Source organism: Fundulus heteroclitus, chromosome 4, assembly GCF_011125445.2.
Source record: "Fundulus heteroclitus isolate FHET01 chromosome 4, MU-UCD_Fhet_4.1, whole genome shotgun sequence".
Taxonomy (NCBI): Eukaryota; Metazoa; Chordata; class Actinopteri; order Cyprinodontiformes; family Fundulidae; genus Fundulus; species Fundulus heteroclitus.
In genome coordinates this window covers 13,871,717-13,895,114 of record NC_046364.1, presented here as the reverse complement: position 1 = coordinate 13,895,114, position 23,398 = coordinate 13,871,717, and the positions used below count along the sequence as shown (strand labels likewise).

General features: G+C 41.9%; 1 protein-coding gene across 1 annotated transcript in view; it reads right to left on the bottom strand.

The window, feature by feature from the left end:
* Nucleotides 1–23,398, bottom strand: part of LOC105934433 (protein TANC1) — a 50,510-nt gene that overhangs the window by 18,606 nt on the left and 8,506 nt on the right. The window contains exons 5-12 of the mRNA XM_036136085.1: nucleotides 22,419–22,719; nucleotides 21,498–21,779; nucleotides 12,197–12,313; nucleotides 11,822–12,112; nucleotides 10,969–11,072; nucleotides 5,773–6,004; nucleotides 4,906–5,072; nucleotides 1,381–1,689 (exon numbers count right to left, since the gene is read on the bottom strand). Of these exons, the coding sequence (XP_035991978.1) occupies nucleotides 1,381–1,689; nucleotides 4,906–5,072; nucleotides 5,773–6,004; nucleotides 10,969–11,072; nucleotides 11,822–12,112; nucleotides 12,197–12,313; nucleotides 21,498–21,779; nucleotides 22,419–22,719 (1,803 nt within the window). The remainder of the gene's footprint in view (nucleotides 1–1,380; nucleotides 1,690–4,905; nucleotides 5,073–5,772; nucleotides 6,005–10,968; nucleotides 11,073–11,821; nucleotides 12,113–12,196; nucleotides 12,314–21,497; nucleotides 21,780–22,418; nucleotides 22,720–23,398) is intronic.

Here is a 23,398-nt window from a genome sequence, read left to right as displayed (position 1 = left end):
CGTGGGGGTACGCTTCTTCTCTGTCTTTCTGGAAAAGAAAAAAGGCCAGAACAAAAGCCGACTGCCTGCGAGATTGGTGCGTGGACACTAATTACTTCAGCTTCAGGGCATTTTCTGACAGGCCGCTCGCCGGGGTGACAGACGAGTGTTAAGACATTAAACTTCAGAAGGGCAGCTCCAAAAATACACCCAAAGTAAACCGTGCTTCTTTATCTCTACGGGATTATACGTTGAACATGAGAAAACAAGAACTTCGTGAAAGCAAACATCCGTCCACGTCTGTGGGTTGTATCCTTTTTGAAAGGATACCCCTAGAAGTTTTTCACACTTTGTCACCACAACATGTTAAAAAAAAAATTTTTTTTTTGTGGAATAGACTAATACAAATACAAATCTAGAAAGCGTGGTGTACATTTACCCTGCTCTTTTGGGTTAGATCTCCATCAACTTTACAAGTCTAGAGGATTTTTGCTCATTATTCTGCATGAAACCGGCCAAACTCAGTCTGACTGGATAAAGACCATTTGGTGCAAAGTCTTTCTGCAGATTCAGAACTGGATTTCGGTACGGACTATCACTTGGCCACTCTAACACTTTGAATGTGCTCTGATCCAAACCCCTCCTTCGTATGTTTCCTGCTGGAAGGCGAATGTTCGCCCTGGTCTCAGATTCTCGTCTCGGATTGTCCTGCATTTAGCTCCATCCGTCTTCCCATCCACTCTGACTAGCTTTCTCGTTTTTGCGCAAGACATGAATGGCGCCGCCACCGTGTTTTACAATGGGGATGGGGAGTTCCTGTAGTAATAATAGTTGACATGTCAACAGATTTCCCACCTGAGCTGTGGATCCCGGCAGCTCCTTCAGAGTAACTTTTCATTTGGCTTCTGTGATTAGTTGCCTCCTTTTCTCACTTGTTAATTTATGTAGACAGACATAGTAGGACTGCTATATGTTCTTTACTTCATCCAGTTCAACTAGTGATTGATTGGGTCATTTTTTTTCCAAAGACTAGCCCTTCTTCACTGTCAGAACTGAATTCCTGACTGTTGTGTTCCTTATTCTTTATGATACGGTTTGTTCGCTAACAAACAAAATGTTTATTTAGTAACTAGGCGATTTCTGAAAACAACAAAACGATTTATGCATTTTATTTTGGGTTATCAACATAAGGGGAGAAAATACAAATGTAAGCCACACTTTTCAGATTTTAATTTGTAAAATAAAACTGAGATTAAAGGAGAAAAAAACACAGAAGTTTGCTGTTGTAACGAGACTAAATGGGGGGGGGGGGGAAAAAGCTAAAAGGGTATGAGAATTTTCGTGAGGCGCCTTTTGATCTTTTGCAAAGGCCGCGTCCGGAGATAAACACAAATGTCTGACCTCTGACAGGGAGACGGGCACCACCAGGTAGTTTCCTCCTTTCAGAGTCAGGTGGCCCTTGTGGAACAGATCCAGAGTCAGCTGAAGGTAGAGGATGGAGCCGTGGCTCCGGGTTGACAGGTTGCTGCTGAACTTGCTGAGGAGCAGGGGATCAGGAGCGGAGCCCGTTGGCGTGGTAACATTAGCCGCGATCTGGCTGCTGCCGCTGACCCGGTGATGGATGTAGTCGCTCAGGTCAGCTCCCAGATCACTGCTGTCTGGCAGGATGTCCAGAGAGATGCCCGAGAAGGGAAGGAGCGTGGTGATTTCCTGCACAGAAGGAAGGCTTTAATGCACGTACCCCGGTTCTGAAGAAGCGCGTCTCTGGCACATCAACTAAACATAAAAGCACCAGAAATCTGGAGCCATTATTCAGATGCTGTTGTCTCTGACTCATGCAGAGCCATGGGAAGGAGTACAGTAAATAGTGTGACAATGACTCAAGCTCCACCATTGCTCACAGGCATCTCTCAGATTCACATTTCAGCTTCTCTCTTGCCATCTTCAGCTGCTCGGTGCTGGCTAAAACAGGCTATGATGAACAGACAAAATGTTGCTCAGTCAATAAGTGCCTCGCTTAAAGAAGACTGACATTTAGTTTCAGCAACACACAGTGCATCCAGACTGTGCTTTACTTAACCCCCTTCGCTGCACTGGGAAATATCAAGGTTGTTCACTTCCTGTGTATGCAGGATGATGACGATGAATAATAGCTCTATTTTTTTTTTTCCCCCTCGTGAAGCTTTTGTGTTTATTTATTTTCATATTTTTGATGCGTCTTGTGAAAAAGGACTCCCAACGCGGTTTATATACTTCCAAACTCCAATTTGATTATGTAATCATCTGGCGAGCTGTCCATACTCCCAGCAGGCTCCGGCTAGCATTACCAACCATTCAGGGTGTAATCCATGCAAACATTTGGAGGCTTGGCTTCGGTATAGGACAGATGTGTCTGCTGTTTGGTGAGCTTACCAACCAGATTGAGAAAACGCATCAGACTACAGAGAGCGGGCGGTGCCAAGGTCTGCCCAGAACCGAGGCTAAAAAAAAAAAAAAAAAAAACGTGCCATTATACGGCATTTTAAGCAGCGCAGGAGTAGAAAATGCACAGATTCAACACAATGTTGAGACATTAGTCAGCAGCTAAATGATGTAGTCAGTGCTGATTTAACTAGGAAATATTTGGAGAATGTTACGCACGCAAAGGTCTGCATCATTTAACAAGATTTCACTCAATACAACTAAAAAAAAAAAAGCATTCACAGTAAAATCTGCAAATGATGTGGAGCAATTTGTAAATTCTGTGTGGGAAATAATAATAATAAAAAAAAACTATCAGCAGATTCCATCTAAGCCTGCCTTTTCTTTGCTAGACAGCCGTGGAATAAAGCGCGTTTCCTTTCAACAAGGTGAGAAATGACGGTGGGACGATTATTTGTCATTTTGAGGTAATCAGCATTGAGTATCTCTGGAGGGAAGCGCAGAAACAACTACATTTGGAGACAGCCTCGTCGTCAGTGTGAGTAATGTGGAAAAAAAAATCTTTTCTCCTTTTTTTTCCCCCCCAACAACTGTTTGGCATTTATTTAGCTGACAGGTGCAGAATGGATTTGCTTAACAGAGAAGAGGCGACGTACTCACAGAAGTGTTGAATGCTCATTTGAGCGCAGAGCGAAACTGAGGAATAGTCTCAGCGTAGAAATACAGCAATGTCCAAATAAAAACATTTAAGAATATTTCACTAAAAATGGTATGTATGTATGTATGTATGTATGTATGTATGTATGTATGTATGTATGTATGTATGTATGTATGTATGTATGTATGTATGTATGTATGTATGTGAAAAATAGTATACTTTATAACTAACCTATTATAAATAACCTATTTTAACATATAATATAGCTGTTAAGACAAGGACAGTTTTGATTTTGAGGTACAGGGTTTGGATTTAGAATAGAATAAAATAGAAGATAAATACCTTTATTGTCCCACAATAGGGAAATTTCAGCGTGACAGTGGCATAAAACACATCGACAGAGTTGCAAACTAGATTAATATGAATAACAAGCTAAGTCAAAATAAGCTGTAGGAGCCTAAATTCTGTTTAAGTTAAGATAAAAAGGATTATTCATAAGTTACAATTTATATACAAGTAAGTAAAAGGTTCTCATGTGTAAGGAACAAATGTACATATTAGTTGCGCATTAATGAGTTTCTGGAGTATTAGGGGTGTGGCTTCGGCTTCAGGTTAGTCAGGCAATTGGGGTGGAGCCACACAGTTTTTTGACCTCGTTCACATTTCTCCTAAACTTCTTTTATTGTTTTATTTTTGCTGGATATTTCATTCCTGTGTCGTTTATATTTTTCAAGTAAATCGTTGAACCTAACAAAGAGGATCCTGTTTGGTTATTTTTAGCCAAGAAGTGGATTACAGAGGGGAAAAGAAGAGCGTCAAGCTTATGGCTTCATTAATTAGGAAACTACATAAGCAAACCAGAATTAACTTAGCAGAAAGGGGAAAAAAAAGAAAGTATTGTGCAGTTATTAATTGATAATACAGCGCATTCAGACAAAAAAAATGCAACATTCAGGTTAAACAGCGGAAGGACGGCAGCCGATATACAGAACGATGTGAGAAAACTATGCAAAATGCTCAAGCAAGCAGCTCAGAGTAGTTAAAGCGTGTGCAAATGGACATCGGCATGTGAGGTTCAGTGTAAACGATTCCTGATCAAATCAAGAACCTGTGCAACCATCCACATCTCTGTAAACACTTATTAAATCTGTTGTGAGCAGATAAGATTATTGAGTCTAACAGCAGCTGAAATGAAGGACCATTTAATAAGTTTATGGCTCTACCTGCGCCGTTTCAAACAGAACAATAAGCTGCTTAGCTGTGAATAGTCTGAAATCTCTGTTGATTATAAATGTTACCTTTTTCTCTGTTTCTTTTGCTTTTTTTATTGTTCAAATTAACCGTTTCTGTCCAACACTATTAAGTTCCTTATTTCGTCAGGAAAAACTAGCCGTGGATAGCGATCCGTGTGAAATACTATCAAGCGTGCTAAATATAAAGATTTTGGCAGGACACCTCTATGATAAAATAAGAAGAAGAAGAAGCTATTTTTACTTGTCCAAGTTTATTCTGACCACAGAGTGGGACCTGGTGGGTGGGGGAAACGGGAAACCGCAGATGTAGGAGGCAAAGAAACCTTCCCAGCTTATGTGCGCGGTGAGTAATATCAACCTTAAAGAGCGGGTGTCACCTCGGAGTGCATTATTACTTTTTCATAAGACTCGACTTTGTGATATGACAGTCCGTGACAGCGGCTGAAACACAGGAGGAGAAGCAGGATTGTCACGCAGAGTCTGGACCGGCGACAGTTTCACGTGTCTTCGGATGTTTTCGGGCGTAATTCAGAGGAGCAAAATAGAACAGAGCCATCGCATGCTGCTGACTTTATCCACCGCACACAAACTCACCACCAGGCCCGTCCTGACCGTCACCACCAGCTTCAGCCAGTGGGGGAACTTGGACACGATCTTGGTGATGAAGGTGGCGACTGTGTCCCCGTAGTCCGGCTTGTGAAACTCCGCTTCGTTAAGACTGTCGACCAGTATGATGTAGTCCTCCTCGGGTAGCCGTCGCTCTGAAAACGGGAGAGGGAGAGTGATGCACGATGTTGCTCCCCATTTAAATGAACGAGATATTGATACGATGGATGCATCCCTCTCTAACGGCACAGGGTGTAATGAGAAAAAGGGTAAATGGTTGATAGATCTTCAGCTGAAAGAGGCTAGAGGCCATTGTTGTTAACTGACTCGATACACGACGTATCCATCATGTTTCACATTATCGAAGCTGTCAAACCATCTCCACGAGGCTGCGAGGACCAGACAGCCCACACTCACTCACACGAGGGCCTCTCCGTTTTTTTTTTTTTTCCGTTTTTTTTCTCTCCCCTGACCTCTTTAATAGAGATGAAATAGACAAAACACTCCTCTGCTCAGGCTGTGGAGGGCCTTCGCTGTAATAACACATCCATCTAGCTGACTAACTGCATCATGAGAAACCGAGCCGGCTAATGAGCCCGCAACATCCGAGGACCCCTCTAAAGTATTTAGTGACCTTGAAATCCTGGGGGAGGCAGATGATTCACCAGGGCAAACATAACGCTCATCGTTCCTCCGTCTAAATGAGAATTAATCGTTGACCCTAACCGGGGGAAAATAATCTAGGAGCAATGACGGCCTGCTTCACACAGGAGATTCAGGTCACCTGGAATGTGATGCGTCACGAGACCAAAAAGAGTTATTTAGATCGCAGCGTCGCGTTTCCTTCCTCAGTACCTTTGCGTAAGCTGGCTAGAGGCTCCAGGATCCCCTTTCTGAAGGCAGCCATGGGATCTTGAACACAGGAACGCAGGCTGAGCTGATTCTGGAGGTGCGGCTCCTGCGCCAGCAGTTCCCTGTAGGGGGCGAGCTGAGGGGCCCTGGTCAGCAGGGCGGCGACACTGTGCACAAACTCTGGGACCAGGCAGGTGTAGGTGTTGTCCGCCTGGCAGAGGTGGTAGGCTACAACCTGCCGGAGGAAAACAGAAGAAGTAAAGCTGAGGGGCACGGACTGAACGGCCTTTTTTACATAATAGCTGATTAGCGCATCCGGCGGTATTTACTGGAAAAACAGAGCAAGCTGTAAACCTAGAACGAAAAAAATGGGAGGAGGATGGGTGATGATGATGATGATTTATCCACAAAATAAGCAACAAAAAGCTGAAGAACTTATGAATGAAAAGATGATCAGAAGTGCAAAGAAAAGAAGCTACTGAGAAAAAGCATGATGTAAAACGTAAGACCGCCGGAGGGACAGAGTTTGCTGGATGTCTGAATATTTCATTCAGTTGTCTGTCTTCGCCTACATTTCAAGGATAACTAATAAATAGTTTTTTCTGTTTCGGCTTGCATTCAAAAATGAGCGTTATACCTTTGGTACGCTCAAGAGTTGTTCAGGGAAGGACTTCATCAAGAATGTTCCTGGAAGTGCAGAATAATTGTCCTAATTTTTAAGCCTACTGATATATTTAGCATAAACAAAGAAGGGGGGAATAACCTATCTTGGGGGATCAAACCTAAAATATTCTGCTTTTGCTGCATCCAACCTGATGGGTATAAGTTATTGATCATGTCAGCAAAGTAAGACGGACTGTTTTATTAGGAATCACGGGAAGCTTACAACGTCTCCAGTCCAGTTTGCACCTTTGATATCATATTAATGACAACAGTCGTAACATAAGGAATATAGAAATCTGTTCTTGCATAAATATATCTATATTTATTCTCATTATGTGCAATAATTGCACTGGTTATTTTCTACATTTCTGCTGTTACAATGGTATTTTCAGCATTTATGATCTAATACCAAAACTGAATCTCATCAAATTGTTTTTTTTACAAGTTTTCTGCCCACGTCGCAATAATTCCCAGCGACTGCTTTTGCTTTTAAATTGGAGGCGTGAAAACAACGCCGCCGTATAATCTGCAGCATCTGTTTATATGCCTTTAGAAATACACACGCGCGGGGCCAATTAACCTCCAAGACGCGATATAAAAGTGGTAATGAAATAACACAAAGCTATAAGGCTGGCTAGATGAGTCATAATGTAGTTTTGTTTGTGAACCTCAACCAGAGCTGCATCCGGCAGATTAATGCAGGATTCCTCTAACAAACAAACAAACAGCCGGAGCAAACAAACAGTTGTTTTATGCCGGCATGGGATCAGGAAAAAAAAAAAAAGTAAAGTATGAGAAGAATGAAATCAAACGTTGAAGCACTGCTGATGATGAGGCTAGAAAAGGTTAAGCGTTTATAAGCGCCGTTTCTTTTCTTCTTCTTCTTCTTTTTTTTTTTTGCTGCATAAGTAAATATTCCAGCTCTTCCATTTTCACCGGTCCAAGAAATGAGATATGGGTAGTCCACATATAACATCATCAAAGATTTCGCTTTTGAGCAAACATCCTCGCGATCACACGCAGTCTCACTAGTTCCCATGGAAACTCTTATTGAGGCCAAGTTAGTAAATTTAGAAGCTTCTATGTCATCCATGCAATGCGCTCAGCAAGCGTGTTCTACATGTGCCCAGAAACGGAGAGACCGGCACGCTGACATTAGTGTCACAAACGTGCCGCCACGCCACTCTTTGAACGCAAAACAAGCATGAAAGCCCCGGCAAAACGGATGCGCCGCCGTTAAATGTATGTCTTTCACGACTGATCCCCCCCCCGTCAGCTCGCCGTAAAATGCCGGATACACTCATATGGATCCCTGGAGTACGGTTTACAATGGCTCATTTTTATTGTTATATGCATAAAAGTAAAATAAATGGTGGGAGCATTGCAAACAAACAGGGCTCTCAAAGAAAAGGCTCCGGGGGCATTCCAGTGATATGAATGATTTCTTCCTTTCATCTGGTGGAGCTGCAGGTGAGTCAGCAGTCTGCTCAGCAACAGCATGAATAACCCGTGTTATTGGGATAATGTATGTGTGTGGCTGTGCGTTCCCATGTGGACCGAATGTATGTTTGTTTTTTTTTTCCTTTTTTTTTCTCTTGGCGACAGGGACTATTCGGGGTCAGAGCGTCGGTTTGGGTCCAGCACTGATATCTAGTTTAACTTGTGCAGTGGCAAGGTTTGATGCGTGTAGCTCCAGGGGTCAAAGCAACAGTTTCACAAACCTCTGAATGAAAAAAAAAAAAAAAACAGAAATAAACAAATGCCTGTGCTGTCGAGGCAGAGCGTCGTTTAGCAGAAACGGTGAAATCAAGTCAAGTTGTTCATTTCAAAATAATAAAACATTATAATGTCTTTGCACTTTCATTGGTCGACGTCTTAGAGTCCCTGCCTGTAGACTGAACCGCTGTGAGAACTCATTTGTTCCTCTTTGCATTAAAGCAACAAACAAATCAAACAGTAAATAGTGGAACAGGCACTGGTATCCAAAATTTTACACAAAACTGGCATGCTTTTTTATGTATCCATTATGTCTTATAACAGATTTTTTTAAATAAGGGTTTTTAGACTTTTTTATTGTGAATGTAATGTAACATGCTTCTTTATGTATTTATTTATTTTCTTACAATGGAATTTCTATAGTAGTGTTTTTATGTGTGAATGCAGTGTGACACATAGTTTGGACTATAGTTTGGCAGCCAGAGTCTGTACCCAAGACAAATTTCAATTGGGACAATAAAGTTAATTATATCATATCATAAAATTATATATTCTTTTGGCTTATTGGTGCACAGTGAAGAGAAGGAGACTTAAAGTCAGTTCCCAAAGTCTCCAGATGAACCCTTAAAGGAATGATCTCTGTGTTACATTTGGCCATAACTTAGGATTCTTCTCTCACATTGAAAGCGTTGCCATTAATGCATATTGTGACTTGATGAACACGCAGTTTGAATATTTCTCTGGAAGTTCAAGGCAGAGCGTTTAATACGCACGTTTATATGACTTTCCAGAATAAGTTACTGCAAGCTCTGGGTTTTCTGGGCTGCCCAAAAGATTACCTCCCCTCTACAACTACGACTGAATCTATCTCCATGGTCCCAGTTATCCCAGTTATTTTGAGGTCCCCTCTTTTTGATCTCTTGAACATTTTAAACTGATTATAATGTGCTTTAATGAGTTCTTATAAGTTCTTAATGGTTGAATCCCTCCCATTTATCCAGATTTCACAAGCCAACCACATCCCTCAGTACTTCTGAAAAAAGGACTTTCGATCATTTAAAAACATATTTTTAACTACTTTTAACAAATTGCAACTATTATAATGGTTTTTAACTATCTGATTTTTCTATTTTAGTCTGTCTGTGTTTTACTTCCATATTATTTTAATGTTATTTTCCACTGTGTGTGCAGCACTTTGATGCCCTTAGTTATTTTAATGTGCTTTAGAAATAAAGGGGGTATGTTATGGTCGGCTAAAATCCTAAGTAAGAACAGCAGCTTTTAGCTGACCTTTACTAAGATTATTCATTGCTAATTTTATTTTACCTTGATCATTTGTAAATTTACTGCACTTTTGGTTTAGCTCCATAGATTGCTTTGAAATATTTTGTTTTATTGAAAATAGATTTCAGGTTGCTTCTTTTTTATTTGTTATGCTTGTGTGATTTTAGCTTTAGAACTCTTATCAGGATTTTAACATCTATGATTGTTCAGTGTCTCCTCATTCTCATCATGGACATAATAGTGTTTTCTCATCGCTATCTCTGTTTACTGCACGTTTCTGCACATCTTTTCCCCTTTTCCCATGCTTAGTCAGGGTTCTCTCATTTATAATGTCTTTTTATTAGCTTCTTGTGTCAATTGAATAGATTATTTGAATGAGAAGCCAAGTCATGCACTCATGGGATTTAAGTTATTCCACAAAAAAGAGGAAGTATTACCATTCATTTAAAAACGCATTTAATATGAGTGATCAAGTAAAATGTTTACTCCTGTTTCCATTGATTATCCTGAGATATCAGTCTCAGGGATTCAGCTTCACATTGGAGCAGTGGCTGTGAGAATGCAGAAAAAATATTAAAATATTATTATTAGTCCTTTATTGGGACCATAAAATCCCCAATGTGGTTATGACACTGTTATTGGCCTATTAAATTCTTACTGTCATCCATCTTGCATCGTTATTATTATCCCCTCCACTGTCATGATGAGCTTTCTTCAGCCAGGACTCCTGAGCAAAGCCAAATGGCTTCAAGTCAGCTTTGTAACTCTTAACTCTGTATTCATCACTCTTAATCTGTGATTGCTGAAGGCCAATACGTACCCAGCAAGAACACAGAAATGTGTTTTTTCCTCTAATGGTTCGGGAGTTCCTACATCTTGTTCTTGATAAATAGATTATTCCGGGAAGAACGTTTCCCCTTCGCGGGATGTTCGAGAATATGAAGTGGAGTCCGACGATGTTTGGGTGTTCTGCACTTCACTTCTTGTAAAGCATGAAATGCCCTTTGCAGCAAGAGCTTTTTAGTCCTTGCAGCCTGTACTGAAGTGGCAAATTTCTCTATTCTTGCCCAACAAGGACAGGCTTATGGGGATCTGAATTTTTATTCATATCGGTCCCTTCCAGGTGGAAAGAAAAGGCAAGATTGTATCACCTCTGGTTCCCTTCACTGGTGTCCCGTCTATTTCAGGACCCGGTTTAAATGTTCAGCGCTTGTGTCTGAAGGCTTTAATAAGGTGACACAACTTTTCTTGCCCTAAGTTTACAGATCTTTTGAAATCAATGCTTAAAATTAAATATTTTTTTTAAATGTTTTCATTTTTGCTTACATATTTATTGCTGATTTGAGTAATCATTGCTTTCTATTCTATAAAACTGTAGAATAAAAGAATAAGCTTGGTTTAAATCTGATATAATCTTTCTATTTAAACCCACCAGCTGGGCTTTAAAGTCAGATTTGTGAGAAATTAAGAGGAACCTTTGATTTATTCGAGGAAATCCCGGAAAATGTGAATGCGTATGCGTGGTTTTGCTCTTACCTTGGCAGCTAGGCATCTCACAGCCTCCTTCCTCTGTCCCGCATTGTCACTCGTTCCTGCAGCAGAGCTCTGGTTGGAGGCTGCTTTCCCCTGCCTGTCTGCGGCTACAACGAGCCCAATGCCAACGTCAAGAAATGCAGAGCAGATGCAAATGAAATCAGTCAGATAAATACTAAACAAACAATTAGGAAGTCAGAGTGCTGAAAGTAATCAATAGATCAGAAATAAGAAAATCAAGAAAAAAAAAAAGGTTTAATCATCAAATCTAGAACGCTGTGCCCTGGTACTGCTCCCATGCCCTGATATATCCTTTGTCTAACTTAAGATGAAATGACAACAGTACAGTAGAGATATTAGTAAATAATGCAACAGCGCTGAAAAATGAATGCAACCCGGCCTTTTCCATGCTCCTTTGCTTTTATCCTTTAATCTGACAATACTCAGGCCTGAAAGCTTGTCACATTAAGGGGGAAAAAAATCGGAATTTGTCCCTTCCTGTTTTTATAACGCCATCTTCACAATAACTTCTTCAGAAATATTCCAGCGCGTCACAGCATGCGGCTATGTGCACAATCCACTTGCGCGAGAGGTTCGTCTTTGTATTTTTCAGCCAAAACAACAGTTTCAGTGTCACTCATGGGAGGAGGAAGAAAGGAGGAAAAAAAAAAAAGCAATCTCCCTCTCCTTACAAAACTGCAATCAGCAGACAAACCTCAGGGGAGAACTTGAAAGAAGATTGTGTGACCCAGTTACTAACTACTTCTCAAAAACTTTTTCTTTTTCCTCTCTCCCAAAAATTTAGAAGAATTTGACTTCACTGGAGCATAATATATACGGGTTCGGCGAATCTCACATTTAGGGGAGGCTTTGGGGCTGTGGGGGTCGCTGGGTCCCCCCTGCGACGTCCGCATCCCGTGGCAGCTGAGCGTCACCAGCCGCCAGATGATGGCGGTCTTGCCGGATCCGGCATTGCCCACGATGACGGCGCCGCGGCCCTCGCAGCTGCTGCTTTTCCTCAAGACCTCCTCCAGCCGAGCGAAGAGCCAGTCCCGGCCGACGAAAGGCGTCTCTGCGGTGACCCCGGGCACTTCGAACAGCAGCGGTTTCAGCATTATGTCCGTTTGTTTGAACGCCACCAGTCTCCCTGCACACCAGAGGACAGAGTTCACACCTACCGAGCGGGGAAAAACTGAGAGAGAACTACCCCGAGGCGAAAACGGTGAACTACCTTTGGGGTCATCGCACGCGCGTCCGGCTGTGTTGTGCTTTCGGACCGAGCCCCGGTGCCCCGCAGCCCTTTGGTTCTCCAGATAGCTCAGATCCTCCAGCCGAGTGGAGCTCGTTGCTGTGCAGGGAGAACAGGTGGAGGATCAAAATCCTGCGCGTCAAGAGACGTGCATCAAAAAACACTTGCGTACTGCGGATATGCTAGTCAATTACTGTATCCATGGCGATGTAAGACATAAACAGATACAGATGCGGGCTCGGTGACCTTGAGGAGACAAGATGGAGGGAGCAGAACTGAACACATCTCACACTCGGGTAATGTCAAGTTGCCATCGATACAAAATGCTGTCACAGGACATGAGAAGAAGCACGTCACTGGCCGCAACTGACCAGAAACGCCAGTCTAAAGCCAATTTGGTAGATAGATGCTACGTTGAAGTTCTTAAAACACAAAAAAAGGCAGATTTCTGAACACCCACATTCTTCTCTTCATCATCCTACTCGCGCTAGAGAGTTTAAAGGTCACCCAAGCCTACTTTCTGCAGTTACAACGATTTCTACTCCAAGTTGAAGAGAAATGTGAGAACTGAACATTTTCAGTCATCAGCAAAAAAATGATTTGTGAATTTTTCTTGCAGCAAGACTCAGACCAGAGAAGAGAAAAACCGACGAGGTTGTAAATTGACGTCTAATGGGATAATGCTTGATACATTTAAAAAAAACTGGTTTTAAAGACAACGGAGCTGCAGATCATTGCATTCGAAAGGTTTGTCAACTTTATAGTCTCAGTTGGAGTAAAGCATTTGCTTTTCTAAGTTGTACATTGGAAAGTGTAACACACGACCACTGTCTACCTCTGAGTGCCTTAATCGAGCGGAGGAGTCAACTTCCAGAGCAAAGAAGATGTAGTTACACCTAACAGGGGACCTTCTAGCTAGGTCTCTACCAAGGGGCTGCGTGTGGATTTACCTCGCTTATTAGTGAGGATATTTAGCTGAAGAGTCCTCTCTACCACAGTTTACTTTATTGGCTTATTTGTATAGGGACAGTTTTAAGAGTGAACAAATATAGTACACTCCAACCTTTATAATCTAAACTACTTTGCAACGCCTAGTTTGGTTATGGAAATTCGTAGCAAAAAACATACATTAAAAATGCACTAATTAAGACCAATAGAGTAAAATAATTAATAGTGAAACTAAATTCCTTCAAAGGAAACAAAGAATGGAGGCGATCATTCATCACTACACAGTGGGACCTCCTTGAGAAACGGCTTCGCTTTTAATTTGACATGATTCAGTTTTAGGAGTGCCACACGTTGACCCGTCGACCAATGAAAGGCCATTTAGCCCCAGACAGGTTCAATTCCCACAGGGCGGTCCACAAATTACTGAAGGCCAAGCTGAGCTGAACCAAAAGGTTGCTGAGGACCCCTACCGTATCAGCATTTAAAGTTAAGTTTTAGGTTGCAAAACGATATTTTTTACGTTCATTAGACTCAGTTTGTCAAGATGTCAGCGATGTGATTGGTTAAGCCTCTTTTTCATGGTCGTGACTGTGTGATTAAGTTGCCTGGTTGTTGTAGGCGCTGCTTGGGACCAAGTGGGTTCCACAACAACTTATGGGGGGAAAAAACCTACACTGAATGCAAGAAAGTATTGGCAGCATGAAATGGTACACAGTCTGTAAATAGTCTAAAGCAGTGGTTCTCAAATGTTTTCTGTTGCACCCCCTTTGAAGAAGGAACAATTTTCAGCACCCCCATCCCAACAAAATGGGTGAAAAATGTAACTTTTATTGTTTTCTGTTTTAAGCTGCCGTACGGAGGGCAAGGCGTGGGGGAGGTAGAAACTCAGGGTTTGTGGGGTGGGCTCTGGTTGGTAGGCCCGTTCGGTTCATGTTGGCCAATCTCAGGGTGGTTGGGCCCGTGTGGTCGTCTGGGCTGGGATTGGGGTGGGGGGTTAGGAGCGGGTAGGTCGGGTTGTGGTGGTCCCCCCCACCCACACTGGTCCTCGGTTCTGCGCGTACCTCGCGTAACACACCAAGATTTTCTCAGGGAAACCCTGATATTAACAAAAATATAAATGGCTTTTAGCTCGACTCGTACTTTGTAACTAGCTATGAATCTCATATGGCAAAAATAATATTTGGCTTATAATATTTAATATTATAAGCCATTATATTAAAGATACACTTCAGCTGCAATAAATGTTGTACTTTTTTAGGTTTATAAATAGTATTCGTCATACTAACTGACTGCAGGTACAGACCAAACAGCAGGGGGTGCTGTTGTCACATTTGGCAGGCCTGTATTTTCTGGATAAAACAAGGCAAGGCTTTTCTTGCGCCCCCTGCAGTGCCTTCGCACACCCCTAGAGAGCGCCCCCCACTATTTGAGAAGCACTGGTGTAAAGGTCTGCTTTTTTTATATGTAACCACAGACATAAATACACCTCATTGGGCGCAAGTTTGCATGTCAATGTCACCGCCATATTGTATGTGGCAGAATGTAGTAAACGTCTATGTTCACTGTATATATATTTTAAGTATTCAGATAGAAAGATATAGATGGAGCTTACACACACATTTATATATATATATATATACCCTATATATATATATATATATATATATATATATATATATATATATATATATATATATATATATATATATATATATATATATAGAGAGAGAGAGAGAGAGAGAGAGAGAGAGAGAGAGAGAGAGAGAGAAAGACAGAGAGAGAGACAGACAGACAGAGACAGACAGAGAGAGGGACAGAAATATATGAATATAAAAATCCAAAAGATCTGGTATAGACATAGATTAGCAACAGAGTTTTTGGGGGTATTAAAGAGATAAAATTACTAACATGAGGAAAACATCGTAGAATAAAGTAAAAAAAAGAGACAACAGTGGTAATATTATGAGAAAATTGTCTTATTATGAGAATTAAGGGGGATCATTTGCAGTATAGTCACAATTTGTAGAACTATGTAAGTCCTGGAGTAATAGGGCCCGGTTAGATTCTAATAATTATTTTAATTCTTTACGAGAATAAAGTCAGGAGAATGAAGCCAAAGGGATACGAAAATAAACTTGTAATATCACAAAAATAAAAATATTACAAATAGAAAGTATATTTTGAGATTAAAGTCCCTCTGATACTGTTTAACTGTCTGAGTCTAACAGCAGATTTGCCACATTCAACATGGCGGACGCTCTGACGCATCCGCAGCATAGGCAGAACCCGCCCAACGAGGAGTCTACGTATATGATGTCTATGAACATCATTACGCTGATATCCCCTTACATTACAACTTTCCATTTTTATTTTATTCAACCAACACTTCAAAACACAGAGCCCAGATAATAAACTATCACATACTTCTAATGTCGTGTGATTGTTACCATGTAAAGAACATTTACTTGCTTCACAAAGTCTGTTCATTTTATGGTTTAGCTGCTCGTCTGTCCGTTTAGCTTAAAGGAAAAAAACAGCGAAGAAGCTCTGTTCTGGTTTAATCTGTTTGTAGTTCCCCCTCTCTCTGAATTTAATCCAAGCGGTTTATGAATCCAAGCATGGCAGAGAACCAGCTAAATAGATTACATCCACTGCATGTGCAACTATTTCTGCTTGCTGGGACGCTTGTTGTTTTAGTTTGCTCATCGTCAAGTTTTTAACTTCTAAAGCTTCATGGGCACAATCATGCTTATGGCGACCTGCGCTAATATCAATACCCCATTGAACTGTTGTAGTTTGTCATTTTACAAGCACATACCAGTGTGTTTATTAGGATTTCACAGGACAGACTAACACAAAGTAGTGCAGGATTGTAAAGGTGAAATAAAATAATGCCTGCTTTCCAGAAACAAATCTACAAGGTGTGATGTTCACTTGAATTCAGTGGTTGTTCTGAGTTTATACTTTCTAGAAATGTATTCTGCTGCAATTGCAGCTCTAAGTCTTTTAGGGTATGCTTCTACCAGCATTGCACATTCAAAAACCGGACATTTTGCCCACTCTCTTTGAAAAATTGCTCAACCTCAGTGATAGTGGATGAGGAGAGTCAAGTTCTTGATTCCTTTTTGTATCTCACATAGTAGGACTGCAATGTATTTAGCTCCATCCATGTTCCAATCAACCAACATCCCTTTTTCTGCTGAAAAAAAAGCATCCCCCACAGCATGATGCTAGTAATCCACAGTGGGGTTACTGTGATCAGGGGAATGTGCAGTTTGAATTTTCTGCCACAGAAAGCAACAAGTTGGGCCTTGAATATTGTGTCATAACCCAACCCTGCATTACAACTTATGTACATAAGTCATCCTAAATCTCTGCTTTATTTCCTTTTCCTATTTTTTATTTTTTATCTTTTTTGATGCACTGTTGACAGTGTATTTACAGTGTTGACACACTGTAAATACCTTAAGCACCTTTCCTCCTTTTGGCACCTTCTTTTGATTATTGATTATTGAGCCGATGTGTGACAAGTTAATTTCTCCACTGTGAGATCAATAAAGCTTATCTTATCTTTACCTCTGCACTGTCTGTTCTGTCTTCATGATGCCGTTTGTTCTCTAACAAACCTCTCATGCCTTCGCAAAATCACTGGATTTGTACCGAGGTGGATTCTATTTAGTAATTAGTTTACTTCTGAAGTCCATTGCTCTCGCTGGGCTTTAATCAGGGGTATCAGAGTGAAGGTGTTCAGTATCTGTCATTTATTTATTGGTACCGGTCTTTATTGCAGATGTAATAAACACATATAGAGAATAAATCCTGTAATATCTCCATTTCTGATAATACTTCTGTCTGTGATCTCTTCAGTGTGGGATGAATAAAAAACACCAGTCCACGGTAAAATACTGCAGACAGACCATTCCAACAGGCGACACACAATGTGCCCGTTTCTGGTGCATAAAGAGGTATTTCCTAGTCTTCAATAATCTGACAGTGCAGCGATTGTCCTAGCAGTTAATTACAAATATTTTAGCAGCTCTTTAGTGAAACGAGTGTTTTTCATTTCTCGTACATTTCAAACAGCGAGAAGGAGGCACAGAAATGTATCAAATCACTGTACATCCTTCAACCCACACTTCTAAGATCGTGTTCTTCTGATACATCTGCTAGCTCTGCGTGTCCATCATCCTCCAGAAGCTGCAGAGTGTTACCGTGAGAGACTGTGATTGAAGGCCTGTGAATATTATAATTTACTGGGCTGATAAGAGAGCATGAAACCTGTTCTGCGGACAACATAAGCCTTCCTTTTGCAAAAATAAAGTAAAATTAAACAGCTGATTACAACAATGATATTATAATGGCGCAATCAGATCGGTGTGGTGCAAGAAATATGAAGCAGAAAGGTGACAAAAAAAAAAAAATCCCCCCCAACATTTCTTCCAACAGGCTGGAGAAGGCTTTTAGGACATGGCACATGCATGAAATTACAAACAAGAGTGGAGAATTGCAGCTTGAAAGAACATCCACAGTGAGAGGACGGAGCGCAGTCTGCAGAAAAAAAACAGTGTGAAGGAGGTGTGGAGTGGGATGAGAGAGAAAGAGAGAAAGAGATTACTGGCTAAAGACAGCCAGGCCAAATGTCTGAGAGAACCAACAATACAGTGAATGAGTAAAAACATGTTTTCGGCCAGTTTGACACAGAGACACCAGAACAACTCATCCTTCCACCCGTTCACGGTCCAACCTATCCCACACGCACTGCCCACCTTCATCCGTGCTGCTGATGACTGTTTAGCTGATTGCACCACAACTCTTGTTGGCCCTTCAACACGTGAAAGGTTAACTGTTCAGCCCCCAGCAAGCCCCCCCACCCGGTGTGTCTGAGAGGTTTTAACATCATTTAAAGATGTGTCTGAGGTGGAACAATCACTCCAGTTAGGCTTTCGCACCTCAAAAGAGAATTTGTTTTTTTTATCTTAAAAGCATTTTTGTTATCGCTTTCTTATAAGATTATATTCAAAACATCCTGAAAAGTTTTTTTCTACAATATGGCAAAATCTTTCCTTCATAACCATGCCTACAATTTGCAGCCCTGTTATTAAGACGCCAGAGAAAGTGCTGGAGTAACGTCTCTATTGATCTGACAATGCGCCACTGCAAATGTACTGTATAGACAACATTATTAGAACTCTAATAAACAAAATATATATATTAGATACATATAGTCAATACAATACAATCATATAGACGGGTTCAAAATCTATTTGATCCTATTCATGAAATACTGCCGTCAAGCTCAATTAATTGCAAACGATAAAAGGTTTGATATCTGACAAAGCCCAGCTGATTGCATTAAATCTCTGACTTTGCAGAAATTTCTCCTTCTCTTAGACTTAGACACTTTATTTGTCATTTTGTATGCACAGAGTGCATACAGAACGAAATTGCGTTTGCATACAGCTTGAAAAATCACAGTAAATTGCAGTAAGTTTCAGGATAATGTGCAGCAGTAATTTATGTAAACAAGTGAAATGTTAACAATGTAAACAATGCAGGGGAAATAGACAGTGTGCGATTCACAGTGTCCAGTCCAGAGTCTATTTTACGACCTCAGCAGTTCAGGGTGTCGACAAGTATTTGGGAACAGCGGACAGCATCTTGTTGTTAACTCTGTATAAATCCCTCGTGCTAGGCATGCATGTGGTGACAGTGGAAATAAAGACTGGAGCTGAGCCTGGCTCATGTGACCCGCCATGTGCAGACACATTTAAGCCTGTTCAGAAAAGCAAAGAGGAAGCACCCCTGTAAATTCGAGGGTCAGGGGTTCTTATAAACCCCCAAATTCAAAATCCAGTACAATGGCTGCACCCGAAACACGCGGTGACAGCCGCAGCTTATCTACGCGTGTCTCCGTTGTTTCTCATCAAAGGAGTCACAACCACAGCCCTGAACATCTGTTTGAACACATGTTGCAGCATTGTCTCATTGGAGGCAGGAAGCGTTGTGCTCAGCATACATCGCTAATAATAGTTAGCATCTTCACTGAGCGCGACAGAAAAAGCCCATTTCATTTCCCTCATCGACGTCAGGTTAGCTTTACAGACTTAACAAGGCCAGCAGAAAAACTGGAAACAAGCGAACGCGGGCAGCCTTACTGGATTTAGGCAGGGCAACATGAAAACAAGATTTTTCAGGGCTTTAGAGGTAGTTATGGGCTGCTTTTTGTTAATCTTCTACGTCCATCCTTTCATGACCCGCTTCATCCCGTCCAGCTTTCAACAACAGAAGCAGCAGTTTTGAAATATAATAAGCAATCACGTCCAACCAGTTTAAATTGCTCAGTTTTATTTTAAAAAATAAACAAATAACAAGCAAAGCATCTACCTGACCTACACAGTTTGTAAAGCTGGCAAATAAACTCAACTGAAACTGATTGTCACCTTGAGAAATTGTTTCACTTCAACAGCAGCGATGCGCATCTCGTAAAGATGCCCGCTCCCACCTCAGCCGTAAATACGCTATTAGAGGCTTTTCATTCATGCACGAACCGAGCAAAAACTGACGTAGGAGCTTAAGAGTAATATTAAAATATTGTTTTGCAGAAGCAGGGGGAAAGAAAAAAAACCATGGTAACACGCTCCATTCATCTCCTTTACACAGCTCCAGCTCCCAACGACTGTCACTTTGTGCCACTTTACAAGACAAATGGGCCACATTCATGTCCAATTATATCGACTCCAAATCACATTCAAGAGTCAAAATAAAATTCTAATTCAATCATGCTCAATTTAATCACGTTACAAAACAATGCCAGCTTCAGGTGGTTATGAAAATACTAAACGGTAAAAGGTTATCGTCTAAGAAAGCCAGCAGATCGCAATGCGGAGCCTCGTGTGGACACATCTGTTAAATTAATCCGGGGATTAAAAACAAATTTACTGTACTCTGGAAAACATTCAAGGACTCTCGCACACCTCCAGGCCCTGACTTTGCATAAAGCTCTCTCTCTCTTTCTCTCTCTCTCTCTGTCTGCCAACAGCTGTCATAAAGTTCACTGCTGCCCAAATGTTTGATAAAACATTCATGTAGCACAGAATGAACGACATGAAAGCCTCCTTCCTTCTCATTTGTACGCCTGTGCTGCAAAGGTGTGACAGCCAGCCTTTTATTAAGCGATGTGCAAATTAGCTACTGCAACTGTAATTTCAGATTTTGAGCTCAGTAATGAGAACGTAGGGACACTTCAGCCTTTCAGTCCTGGAACTGCACGTGAAATTACACCAAAACGCAGTTTTAACGCCCTGTTGTGTTTGGGCTTTAATGTAAAGGCTGCGTTTTAATCAGTTAAAAGCATTCGGACAGTTCTCTGAAGTTTCGCATGAGGGCCCGCCGGCCGCGAATAACATTTCTGCACCAGCAACGTTTTTCACCCAGCGATAAGTTAGAGCTCCGTGGGATTTTAGGCCGTTCGTCATAACGCGCGTTCAGCTTCGTGTGTCTGAATACCTAACGAACGAGAAGCCGGATCGTCGCTGGCGGTGCGCACGCGGCTTCGCCTAATCTTTATTCTGAAATTCATCAAGGGTGTCTAAATGAAAGCGCCGGCTGACAGAAAGAAACTGCCAGGCATTACTGTGAAGCCGCTCCTCGGGGGAACCTCTCCTTTTGCTTCCACCGCAAATGAACCGACATCTGAGGGAAGAGAAAGAGCCTCGCGCACCAGCGAAGGATCGTGACTGTGGAGAAGAGGGGAGGGGCGGCGTTACTTTGCTGACAACTGGAGGCCTCCCAGGACTCCTAGCCGGCGCTGCTCGCTGAGCGGATCCGGCCCCAGTGCTAAGCAGGGCGCCGGTTCGAGGTGCTCTGCTTACCGCGGAGATAACCGCTGATTACGCCTTTACAGTATTTAGAAAGTGTCAAATCAACAATCAATTCAGTCAATTTTCTCATTGACGCCAAATTAATCACTCCATTAATTAATCACCCGGGTCACAGCTGTTGCATCTATGCACTCATTAGCCCAACTTCATGTGGAGCATAATGGCGGCTTTTGGCAAACTAGTTCACTTTCTCGCTAATTAGGCCTCGTTTGTTTAAGCTTCACAAGAATGGAGGCTGACAATGGCACAAAGTGGCATAAGGAAGCGTTACGATCGGGGAGTATTTTCAGATTTCCTGAAGTCGCTGCTGCTTGATTAGAAACCACAGTGTGACTCGGGCGTTTTCGATGCTAATTCACGGGCTTAACGCGGCGCAGAAAAGTGAATCTTTTTTTTCTTAAGTCTTCACAACTCATCAAGCTCCTTGTGAAACGGCAAGAAGGGTAAAACTATACCTGCCACTGAATTTGGACGGGGCATCGTGTGCGAAGAGGGGCCCTGGATGTGGTGCTGTGGGAGGGGTCGTTTCGGAGCCGGCGGAGTCCTGGGCTCCGTGATCTCACTTCTGCATAGGGCCTCAGGCTGCGGGGCTGTCAGATTGTCCCTGTGGTGCCCGGGATGGCGCTCGTCGCTCGCCTGGCCCATGACACCAGGGCCGGGCCCCGGGGCCTCCTCCTTGGTCAGAACATCGCTGGAAGTGCTGCGCTCCTCGTTCTCAGAGGAACTTGTGATGGTCGCTGAGAAGAAAAATATGTTTAAAGCAGCCCAACCCCGAGAAAAGCTTGAGTGAGTATGTCAAAATGTTTTGTTTTTTTGAAGATGTAAAAACTGAGCCTCATTTGGAGCAACACACATTTACTCCCATCAACAGAGGAAAACAGGAGACGTGACCTGTTTGATCAGCGGGACTTCGGTGCACTTGATGTGTCTTTTGTAATCAACTATAAATATAAACTCTATTTAAGGAGGGGAGAAAAAAAAGTGTCCTATTTTGAGAGAATCAGACCCATACGCAACAAAGACAGCAGTGTCCCAGTTTTGACAGCAGGGAGCTGAGGCCTTAAGGCCGAAGTGGCACAAGCGGCTCAGAAAAAAAACCAAAAAAATGCATGTGAGGTTATGGTGCACGCTTGAAGATTTAAACCCTATTCATGTTTCAAACAACTTTGCATGAATTTTAAGATTTATTTTATTTTATTTTTAAAGAAAAAGTGTCACCGGTTCCACCTCGCTTGAATTAGGTCAGTGAAAATGTTTCAACTGACTGTATTTACCCTCCTGTACGGGACATGCCTGAGCTTAAAAAAAAAAAAACCAGAACAATCTAAACTCCCATAATGTGGAAGTATCCCGTTTAAAGACATGCCCGTACTCACCTATTATCCCGCTATCCTTACTCTCCAAGGTGGAGGTGGGGCTCTGAGATGGAGGCCCCGAACTGCTGACACAGATGAGTCCAGAAGTAGGACAGGGGGCAGGGCTGTGTGCGGGGCTAGAGAGGGTCCCGCAGGGGCTGGAGCTGGAGCCGCAGCGAGGAGAGGATAAGGGCAAAGGCTGGGGTAGGGAGTGGCCCCCAGCATTGGTGCTCAGGGTGGATGTGGGGCTCTCTGTACAGGGGGAGGTGGTGCTGCAGGTAAGAGTGGAGCTGGGACTCCCCCCTTGGACAGAGGTGTCACACTGAAGAAAAAAAAACAAACAGCAGAATTAATAGAAAGAAAAAAATTTTAGTCTACATTCCTCTACTTCAGTGGCTCTTAAACTTCTCAACCTCAAGTGTTTTCCAGGTCTGGATAAGTATGGAGAAAGAAAACTAACTATTTAGAAAGTTCCAGACTTCATTCTCTATCCCATCGCATAAATGCTGTATTCATCCATACATCCACCCATCCGTCCGTTTTTCATTCCTGCCTGTAATGTTACAGGTTTTTTGCGTTTGAAACCTGAACCAATAGGAATATTAACATTAAACTCATAATGAACTTTTGAAGTGAGAATCCAATGGATCAGAAAACCCTGAATGCAAACTAAAAATGAACAATAAGACAGAGGTTCTGGTGAGAAAAAACAACATGACTTAGTGATAGTTGAACAAAGGTTTATCTGCCGCCTTTGTGAAAGATTTATCTTTCACAAAGGCGGCACTATAGAACCACCTTTAGTGAAGATGTCGGCTCAGTGTTTGAATGTACAAAAGGTAGAGAAATACGCTGGCATCAACCTGGTCACTGAGTACAACAACCGGCAAACACAGAAAACGCAGCATGTGTTGCCACCAGCTCTTGTACTGGTGATCGTTCCTCTGCTTATGTTTTACTGGGGAATCTTTAGATTTTCTCCACTGCGCTTCTATTTTAAT